The sequence below is a fragment of the Plectropomus leopardus genome, chromosome 9 (genome assembly GCF_026936395.1).
Source record: "Plectropomus leopardus strain MGB_pleo_1.0 chromosome 9, ASM2693639v1, whole genome shotgun sequence".
Lineage (NCBI taxonomy): Eukaryota > Metazoa > Chordata > Actinopteri > Perciformes > Serranidae > Plectropomus > Plectropomus leopardus.
In genome coordinates, this window is record NC_142184.1 from 5,045,453 (window position 1) to 5,055,928 (window position 10,476).

The following is a 10,476-nucleotide window of genomic DNA, read 5'->3' on the forward strand; positions in this document are numbered from 1 at the left end:
AACTGTTTACATGTGGTCCATGACTAAAGAGGAGAACAGCATTTGTTTCGTAAAAGTTTTTCACTTTTTAAGGGAGTATTTGACTATTTGCAAATTTTAATTTCTCATTTCAGTATCTGTTTGAATGTGCTTGTTGTTGGTTGGACAGTTTCTGTTTCAAGTGCTGCCGAAGATTTGCAGATAAGCCTTATGACTCACTACAGTAGTTTGCAGACATTTGAGCTGCATCTCAGCGCTCTCATTGTCTCTCTTAATGGAGATTACCTTGGCATCAACATGCACTCAGCTTGTGTCCTGCAACACAGAGCCTCACAGAGTTGTGCCTGTCTCTTGGTTGCATTTAAAGGGATAGTCAGGGTTTTTGAAGTGGGGTTGTATGGGGTACTTTATCATAATCATTACATACAGTAGATATCAGTCAGGATGCCCCCAGTTTGGATAAGCTGACACCAGCAGGGTAGCTAAGCATGAACTGCTCTAGACGGGACAGCCATAAAATGTATTTTAGCCACCTAAAAAAAATCAATATCAGTTTAAATTTACTCTGTATTGAGAATATTTTTAGTAGTTTACCTTGCCAGAGACAATCCTTTCTAATGGAGAAGCAGTTAATGGCTTCAGTTCCCCACCCATGCGCTTGTCAAAGCCAGCAGACTCCATTTTTAAAGAAAAAAAAAATCGTCCAAATCTTCTCCTTTCACACTAGCATTCCAAGAAACATGGCGATGGATGTTTAAAACATTTGCAGTTTTATTTCTGTTGCAATCACAGCACTAAAATGGTAGATTGTAGAGGTTTGATTTATTTGTCTACATCTTTGGAGTTGTAGGATGAGTTCATTAAAATCAGCAACTACTATGAAGATTCCATCTGGTTCTTTGGACGTATTGCTGCTGATGGCATGTGAGTGTTGTGTCCTTATGGCTGCCAACAAGGTCTGCCTGTCCAATACAGTAGCTTGATCCGGGATGTTAGGGGTTAACCATGTCTCTGTGAAGATGTGCACAGAGCTGTCCCAGATTTATTGTTGCTTAGTGAGCATCAGTCTCATCTCATCAGCTTTCGGTCCAAGTCGGGCCAGCCTCGCCCTGATGCTGGCTCTCCTCCCTCTCTTCACCTGGTGCTTTCGGTTTTGTTTCTCCCCTCTGGTTTGACTGGTCGCTTGGCGTATGCCATTGGTGCAGATCCTGTTGCGGTCTGCTCCATTCAGTCCAAACTCCACACAACTTTTCCCGATGTTGATTAGTGTTTCTCATTATTACAAAGTGACATCTTTCCAATCAAAGGTGATGTAGGCGTGTTATTCGAGCGATAATGGAAAGGCAAGCCCCTTATACGTGGGAACCAACTGTGCTAGAACCGCCACTGGTCACGTGCAAAAATAACACTTTAAACTTGAACATCAACAGTATTCAGTCACAGTAGTTTTCTGTTATTGTGTGTTTGTCTTCATCTCAGCCTCGGTGCCTCAGTTCTGTAACTCTCCCACGTTGATTGTGATGGTGGGGTTGCCAGCCAGAGGGAAGACGTACATCTCCAAGAAGCTCACTCGCTACCTGAACTGGATTGGAGTGCCCACAAAAAGTCAGTTTTAAAGTGAATCATTAAATCCTAATTACAGAAATTTATGAAAGAGACCATGAATTAACTGTTTCAGTGTTGACTACAGCATGAATCAATCATACTTTGAATGCCATCCTTTTTTCCTGCCCTAAAAATGAATTTTTATTCTGTTTCTCTGATCAAACCAGTGTTTAATGTGGGCCAGTACCGCAGAGAGGCCGTCAAGATCTATAAGAACTTTGAGTTCTTTAAGCCTGACAATGAGGAGGCCATGAGGATCCGCAAGTAAGATGATGAATTATAACTCCCTCGATTGAGTATTGGATAGACATAGTTCGTCAAATACTGTATATACTATGGAGATTTTCACATATTCCTTTAGATGACAGCAAGATAAATTCACCAATGTATGGTCAAGATGGATTAACTTTATAAAACCCAAAAGACAAGATTTACACAAGAAACCTGTGCATTATGTGAATATTAACATTCCCTCTACTTGCTCTGCAACATGCATATTTTTGTTTGGCACCAGCACTTGATGCCTGTGAAACATGACCGTTGGGGAAGGCACTTGGTTATTTTCATTTGAAAATGTTAATGTCTTTCTGTGTAAACAAAAAAACAAGTTGCAAGAAAATGTGCAATTTTTTCCCACTTTTTGTATGTTATTTTATTTAACTAATTTATTCTCTTTTTATTATTTTAAGTGGGACTTTATTGTTATTTAAAATATCATTCACATAGTAGAGATGGTTGTCTTGATTAGGAATCTAATGGAAATGGAATTTAATTTATTTGTTTATTTCATTAATATACTTTTTAAATTTGTATCTATCTTTGTGTGCTTTCACTTGTTTACCTGCTAACTAATTTTGGGGCTTTTACTTTAATTTATTACCTTCAGGCAGTTAATTTGGTTGTAATTTATTATTGCCAAAACAGTAAAGTTTTTTTGTAAATCTTTTGGCTGCCAGGAAAAACAAAATAAAAAAAAAAAAAAAAAAAAAAGATAATTGTCAAAATAGACAGATATTAAATTTTATTTGTCTTCCAGTGTCATTTAGATGTAACATTTATCATTCACTCATATTTTGCAGTTTTTGGTTCTTTTGCTAATACAAGTTGTACTTCTCTCTCAGGGCCTGTGCAGCAGCCGCCCTCAAAGACGTCGCCGCCTACTTCTCAAAGGAACAGGGACAAGTAGCCGTGAGTAAGAGGACAACAGAAACTGTCCCTCTAATCACGATAAAACACACTCAGTATTTATTCTGGTTGCATGTGTGTGTTTTACTCTTAACTTCCTCAGTCGGGTCTCGTTAAAGGGACACGGATCTGATATGTAAAGAACATCTTTCAAATCATTTAAAGAACCACCCACTTTGCTGTTTTAAAGGTTTGTTCGGATTCACCAAATTCAAAATATAACACCAACAAACTAACTGACTGGGGCAGTGGTAGACCAGCAGCTCCTGTGTTCAGTGAGCTAAAATGTTTTTGTCATTGGAGTCTGATTTTGAACAGAATGCAGTATTTTGTCAGTGTTTAGATACTTGGTTCTCTGTGGAGAAGTATTCCTTACAGTTATTTATCCATGGATTTAAATCTATAACCTCATATATAGCGTGACGTAAAGTGTGTGACAACATATTGTGTTCTTTTATGATTCAGATGCTGGATTGTTAACAGCCATTATGAATAATGTAAACGTGCTTTATTTTTCAATATAAAGATGTATCGATAACACCTGGTCCTGTCCCATGCAGGTATTTGATGCTACCAACACCACGAGGGAGAGGAGGGCCATCATTTTAAGTTACGCAAAGGAGAAGGGCTACAAAGTGAGTAGTGACATTTTAGGAAATATACTTACCGTAAAACACAAATTAATAGCACAAGCTATTATTTGCTTAAATCATTGAACTCAACAGGCTTATGTTTGGGACAGGCGTCTTTTCAGGACGGGCTTTCATTTACGCACGCGCACACACACACACACACACACACACACACACACACACACACACACACACACACACACACTCACACTCTCTCTCTCATTGCCATCAAAAGGTAAAGAGCAAAAAATGTGCTACAAATTGAAAGATTTAGTAGATTTAGAAAAGTATTTTTTAAAAAGCTAGGGAAAAATGTCTAGGGAAAATCTGTAATTTCTGGTAGTTCACTTGTACTTTTTTTTACTTATTTCTTGCTAATTATTATATAATTTCTCCTGAAATTACTTATTGCCTTTCCCCTGTGTTTTTGAAAGAAATCATGGCAGTTTGATCAGGTTTCAAAGGGTTAAGGATGAAATTAAAAGCACAAATATATGGTGACAAGAGGAAAATAAAGGATATTTCACAGAATAAACCAAACTTTTGAATGACCTCTTGTGTGCAGGTGTTCTTTGTGGAATCAATCTGTGATGACCCAGACATCATTGCAGAAAATATTAAGGTCTGTCAGGTTTTTCATTTCATATTTTTAATTTCTTTTAGAAGCTGTAGGGATAACATGTTTTAATAAAATTCCCAAACTGTCTTTCCTTTCCAGCAAGTAAAATTTGGGAGTCCAGATTACGTGGATCGGGACATAGACGAGGCCATGCAAGACTTCAGCCAGCGCATTGAATGTTACAGGGCCAGCTACATGCCTATAGATGATGAGAGGGACAGGTACCCATGATGCTTTTCTTCCTGTGGGATTAAAATCGGAGTCTCTCTTCCAGATAAATTAATTTCATAGTTTGTTTCCCTCAATGCTGACTTTGAACAGGAAGCTCTCCTACATCAAGATCTTTGACGTGGGCAGTAGATACCTGGTGAACCAGGTCAAGGACCACATTCAAAGCAGGATAGTCTACTACCTCATGAACATCCACGTCACACCGAGATCCATCTACCTGAGCCGCCACGGAGAGAGCGAACTCAACCTGTTGGGTCGCATCGGTGGAGATTCAGGCCTCTCCCCCAGAGGACAGAAGGTGAGGACATTAGACTTTACAAGTGGAGGGAAAATTCAGATCCGTTTCTGAAGTCCAAGCACTGATACCACGCTGAAAAATACTCTGTAAAACACAAAAGTCCTGCACTGAAAATAAACTTAAAGGGGAACTTTGGTATTTTTCAACCTGGGCTCTATTTTCCCATGTTTTTGCTTCAAAGTGACTAATGGGACAACATTTTCATACTGGTCCAGTATTGAGCGGAGGGCTGCAGCCAACAGCAATGTAAACACTCTGGCATTTTTGCATCGTCAGTGTGTATCTACAAAAAATGCTTGTTTTTTCCACTGACAGGCTCAGATTATAAGTGTCAACACTGAAAGGATCTGCACAGGAGTCGAACTTTTTGTTAAAGAGTAATCTCTGTTTTGTTTAATCAGAAACTGCCAGAAATCGCCATTGTCAAACCCACTGGACTCTATTTAGATAAAGAGTCATTTTAAGCAGATTTCAGGACTGTTTCTGGTTAAACAAAATGATCTTACTCAGACAGAATAATAATCTGAGCCTGTCAGTGGCAAAAATAAGCACTTTTAGTGGACTTATACTGATGGTGCACAAAAGCCCAGATTGGTTACATTGCAGCCTGTTTTGTGGTTGCTGGCTGCAGCACTCAGTTTTGGTCCAATTTCAAAAATTGCTCCACTCATGTTCCCAGTATGCCAGTGCCTTGGCGACCTTCATCAGAGGTCAGAATATCAAAGACCTGAAGGTTTGGACGAGTCACATGAAGAGGACCATCCAGACTGCAGAAGCTCTGGGAGTCCAGTACGAACAGTGGAAGGCCCTCAACGAGATAGACGCCGTGAGTTTGCAAAGTCCATCATAAAACATAATCCTTTATGAGACTACTTTTATATCAGAGACGAATATTTAAGGTCGTCTTTTCAGTTGGTGATGTTACGTTTTCTCACTCAGGGTGTGTGTGAGGAGTTAACCTACGAGGAGATTCAGGAGAATTACCCAGAAGAGTTTGCACTAAGAGACCAGGACAAGTATCGGTATCGTTACCCCAAGGGTGAGGTAAGTGCTCCCCTCAATGTACTGAGACTGTTTTTTTTTGAAGCTGTGAGTTTTTCACAGGCTGCAGCTGCAGGGGCGTAGCGGCATGACAGGTCTTTTCAAGCAGAGTTGCTGTTAGTTTTATTTAAGTGTTCTATGAGTGGAGCATTTTAAACGTCAGTTGAATTGTGGGAAGCTAAAATCCTGATTGTGATTATTATTCGACTAACTTTGCAACCCCACACATATGTGGTCAAGCTATTGCAAATATGCGCTCTTTACCTTGTATGTGACCATTGCAGTATCAGTGGACGTGTTTCAGGAACACACACATTTACATGTTGCAGCTGCCCACTTCAAAACTGTCTGATAAGTTAAGCAGTGGAAGGAATAGTTTAACAATTTGGGAAAATACACTGTTCACTTTTTGCCAAAAGTTTGATGAGAAGATTGATACCATTCTGAATTTTAAAAGTGGTATCGATTTTCTCATTTGACTCTTACCAAGAAAGCAGAAGCGTATTTCCTAAAATGTCAAACAGCTTCTTTAAGCGCCTTCTTCAAAGGACGCATATTCATCACATGAGTATGTGAATAAAGTCGCGTGCGGTCAGCTGATAGTGTTTACTTGCCCTTGTCGAATGGACTGAGGGTAAAATGGAACGAGTCTGACTGAATAATTGATGACCTCATTAATAATTCTGTCTCTTTGTCCAGTCCTATGAGGACCTTGTCCATCGTCTGGAGCCGGTGATCATGGAGCTAGAGAGGCAGGAAAACGTTTTGGTAATCTGCCACCAGGCTGTGTTTCGCTGCCTGCTGGCCTACTTTCTAAACAAACCTGCAGGTACAGAAATCCAGCTGTAACACAACGGCATGTGATGTTGTTTCAAACCCACAAACACTCCTAACAACCTTTATTTCCTCCCCTCTGAAGATGAACTGCCTTATCTCCGATGCCCTCTTCACACGGTGCTCAAACTCACACCGATAGCTTATGGTAGGTGATAAACACCTGAGCGTGTGACACATCCAATCTGTGTAAATCTCCCCCTGAACTCTGCCTCTCTCTTCAATCTCAGGCTGTAAAGTCGAGTCATTTTTCCTCAATATTGAAGCAGTCAACACACACAGAGAGAGGCCAGTGGTAAGTTTGCACATGCACACGTTCGTCATAATAAATACTTAGCTTTGCCAACTATTCTGTGGTACATTGCATACGTCTTACTGTAGGCAGTAACATTCAGTCGTGTGTATGAATTGATGAAATGGATATGTAGCCTGTAGTGGTGAGCAATGTGAAAATATATGGCTGAACTCCTTTTTGTTTTCTCATAGTAGGAAGATTAAAAAAAAACAAAGAATAAAACTAAAAATCACCACATCTGTAAAGTTAGACTATGTAACTATGTAACAAAAACAAAGAAAAAGCAGCACAATATTCCTCTTGCTAATGAAAATTATAGTATATTAAATTCATATAATAACTGGTGCTGGCAATCAAATGGATCATTTAAATAACAGGTTGTTTTTCTTGATTTATTTTAATGTGAAATATACAAACACACAAGGTTGCTCTGCTGCTGCGCAGTGCCTCTGGTACAACGGGGTATTCATTTTAACCTTTTTTTTCTATAGATATTTATTTTGGAAACGCATTCATTTCACATTCACTCACAGTACAAAGTCACTGTATTATTGCAAATTGTGCAAACTCAAAACAAGGAAAAGAACATTGCAATACATCAGATATCCATAATACAGTCTAGGTTTTCCTTCTCTAACGTTAATCCAACATTTTTTGTTTTTTTTATATATAAACTGTTGAAACATGGGAAGCATTTATATTAGAAACTAGATAGTATAAAAGAAAATAAATAGTGAATAAGGAGTGAGCTGATATGTATCACAGAACTACACAGAATACAATATATTTCTCACTCCTTATCACTCCTCCTTTATTCCTTAACCCTTTAAAACCTAAGAAAATTGACTTGATTTCTTGAAAAAAATCTCAAGAAATTAGTTAAAAGTACAAGAAAATTTCCAGAAAATTAGTAAGAAATAATAAATGAAATTTAAAAAGAACAAACAAAAAGAAACAGAAAATACAAAAATAAAAAAAATAAAAAAACAAACCAAAATGATTCAGGAAAAGGTTCCTGCAAATCAAAGTAACTGTGTAAAATGATTTTAAAATGTGTTTTTTCCCTACCCTTTATTCTTTTTTGCCTGGACATTTTACTAATCTAGCAGAGATGTGCATGTGTACAGTGGGTAATGTTGTGGATAAATAAAAAAGACATAGATATGAATATACTCAGATATATTCAGTATGAATAGCATAAAAGGCATTAAACAGTATTAATAATAGAACATGTGCAGCAGCTTCACAAAGGAAATTATGGTGCAGTATACAGAATAACCAGCTGGAGGTGTGATATTAAAAAACTATAGGCTACAACACTACTCAATAAAAAAGCAAGGAGGCACTTTGTTTTATGCATTATGTATTATGGTTTTATAGACTTTCTTCTCATTTCTACAATGCCTGTGCATTTATATCTTTCTCAAAGCATGTGCAGTACTTTGTATGTCCTGTTTGTATATTTGTCGTATGTAATTTAACATGTCTGTGGTGTACCACTGTAGCTTTTATGTAGCACTACTGCCAAAGGGAAATCCCTCTCTGGGGACAACGAAGTATACCTTATTTACATTATATCAATACAGGATAAATGGTAGAATAAATATGAATAAAAAATGACTGCAAGTTAAACTTCAGTAGAAAGTAAAGGGTTAGGGTTAGTATTTTTTTTTGTTTTTCTGTGGAGCCGTTTCACCACTAACCAAAATATATATTTACATAGTTTATAAATAGTGTTTGTATGTGTGTTTGTGTGTAATTATGTGTGTTTATATATATATATATATACTGTATGTATCCCAACTGTGATTGACCTCTACATATTTTCAGCCTTGCATTGTTGGAGAAAAGTGCCTTACAAAAAAAAAAATTGGCTGCACTTGAATGCATGGTGTGTGGTTTGAGTATATACTTCCTTTTCAGTGTGAACACACTAAAAATCTGTTTCGAACTGATACATAGTATGGTTATAGGAAAAAGCCGGTAATATTTAAACGGACTCTCAGTATTTGTGTTGCTTCGTTGCAGAATGTCGACGTCAACAGAAACAATGAAGAAGCTCTGCAGACGGTTCCTGACCACATTTAGATAGTAATTTGTGAGAAAAGCATTGCAACCGTGTAAAACTGGACGTGTTGCTGCTTTTATTGTATTCACTAAATATTAGAGATGCACTCCAGCGAAAGGGTTGTGTGAAAAAAGAAGCCGAGGGGCTTTGAGGCAGGAGAGGGCTAGATCTTAAGCAGCCTACATGAAAAATTCAGCACAGAAGCACATGGACTCCCTCCTGCAGGTGCACCTGCAGGAGATTCGGTTTGCAACATGACTGTGAATGTTCCTGCGTCTAATCTGAGTAGAGTTTACTTTTCTCAACTTTTTAAAAGTGTCACATTGTTTACAAATGTTTTAGCGATAGAAAATAATAATAAAATGCACTGTGTTTTTGAGACTGAGAGGCTGTATGTGTCCTGGCATGAGAGGCCGAGAGATGCAAGTATTTGAATTTAAAAGCCACCGAATTCTTAGATAATAAATAAAACTGGAATTCAAACACTGCTGAATTCACAGCATTGCAGTATTTTACTTTGAAAACTGCTTTTCTGAATTTATTTGTTCTTAATTTTGAATCGTTTTCTGAACCATTTGAAATTTGAATTCCAAATTTCTTGATTGCTTTATTTTTTTTTTTTTGAAAAAATCAAATGTGGATAAATTCAGATCCAAGAGTTTCATAGTTTCTTACAAAATGTTAAAAAAAGATTCAAGTTGCTCAAATCCAGTTGATCAAAGCTTTAAGGCTCAGCTGTCTATCCTGTCCTCAGAAGTGCAGATGTTACGATTTGAATTTTTTTTAGTTAAACTTTTAGATCTTAATGTGGGTTGAGAAGACTGAATCCTGAAATGTAATGAAATTGTGAAACTTGCAGTTAACGTTTTGAGAACAAAGTAAATTTATTTGTTCTGAATTCACCTATTTGGGATGAAAAGAGAAAATTTCTTGATTTGCGTTTTTGAATGAGCTGAAATTTAAGGTCACAAAAATTCCAGTTTCATGATTAAAAAAAAAAAAAAGATTAAAATCCTCAAATTAAATTGGTAATATCCAGATCTGAGTTTAATTTGAACATAAAATCAAATGGCAACATCCAGGCTAGCCAAGACAGAAAAGGCCATCACGCCTGAATGTTTCGGCCAATTTGAGTTTGAGCGAAAATAATCCTTTTTTTAAGTAGGAAATTTGGGGATCTGAATTTGTGAACAACATATATTGAAATTACAAAGATGTAAATTCAGAACCAAGAAAAAAAATCAGATATGTAGTTTTTAAAGTAAAAATATTTCAGTGCTGTGAATTCAGTTGTGTTCAAATGTCAGTATTCAAATACTGATGTCTCTTATTTGCCTCCATACAGAAAAGCACGTTATCATAGGTTATCATTGTAACTGTTTCACAGATAATCTGTTAATAATCTAATTATGAAGGTGGGAATCAGCACCACGGACAGCACCCAAACAAACAAAACACGCTGTAGGTTTGAGGATCTGACTAACGTTTGTGATGCTGAACAAACGCTAAACTTCAGGCGGGTTTTAAATGAAATGGTGTAAATAAATAAAACAAACCATCATGTCATTTGCTCAGAAAATAAATCCACTTTACAAGTGTTTTTGTTGGCTTGGTAGCTCTGTTCTGTTGTTAACTCTCCCACAGAGAGGTTAAATTTAACTTTCACAACAGACACAATGTTCCCTTCAG

At 37.2% G+C, this 10,476-nt stretch overlaps 1 protein-coding gene across 4 annotated transcripts in view; it reads left to right on the top strand.

Annotated features, from left to right (window-relative positions):
• pfkfb1 (6-phosphofructo-2-kinase/fructose-2,6-biphosphatase 1) overlaps window positions 1-10,385 on the top strand; it is a 41,163-nt gene extending 30,778 nt beyond the window's left edge. For all 4 annotated transcript variants that reach the window (XM_088081762.1, XM_042491348.2, XM_088081761.1 and 1 more), the window contains 13 exons: window positions 1,459-1,584; window positions 1,752-1,848; window positions 2,706-2,772; window positions 3,330-3,404; window positions 3,967-4,023; window positions 4,120-4,241; window positions 4,342-4,549; window positions 5,229-5,375; window positions 5,489-5,593; window positions 6,290-6,419; window positions 6,510-6,572; window positions 6,655-6,719; window positions 8,748-10,385. In XM_088081762.1, coding sequence (XP_087937888.1) covers window positions 1,500-1,584; window positions 1,752-1,848; window positions 2,706-2,772; window positions 3,330-3,404; window positions 3,967-4,023; window positions 4,120-4,241; window positions 4,342-4,549; window positions 5,229-5,375; window positions 5,489-5,593; window positions 6,290-6,419; window positions 6,510-6,572; window positions 6,655-6,719; window positions 8,748-8,807 — 1,281 coding nt within the window. In that variant the 5' untranslated portion in view covers window positions 1,459-1,499 and the 3' untranslated portion in view covers window positions 8,808-10,385. The remainder of the gene's footprint in view (window positions 1-1,458; window positions 1,585-1,751; window positions 1,849-2,705; window positions 2,773-3,329; window positions 3,405-3,966; window positions 4,024-4,119; window positions 4,242-4,341; window positions 4,550-5,228; window positions 5,376-5,488; window positions 5,594-6,289; window positions 6,420-6,509; window positions 6,573-6,654; window positions 6,720-8,747) is intronic.
• The last annotated feature ends 91 nt before the right edge of the window (window positions 10,386-10,476 follow it).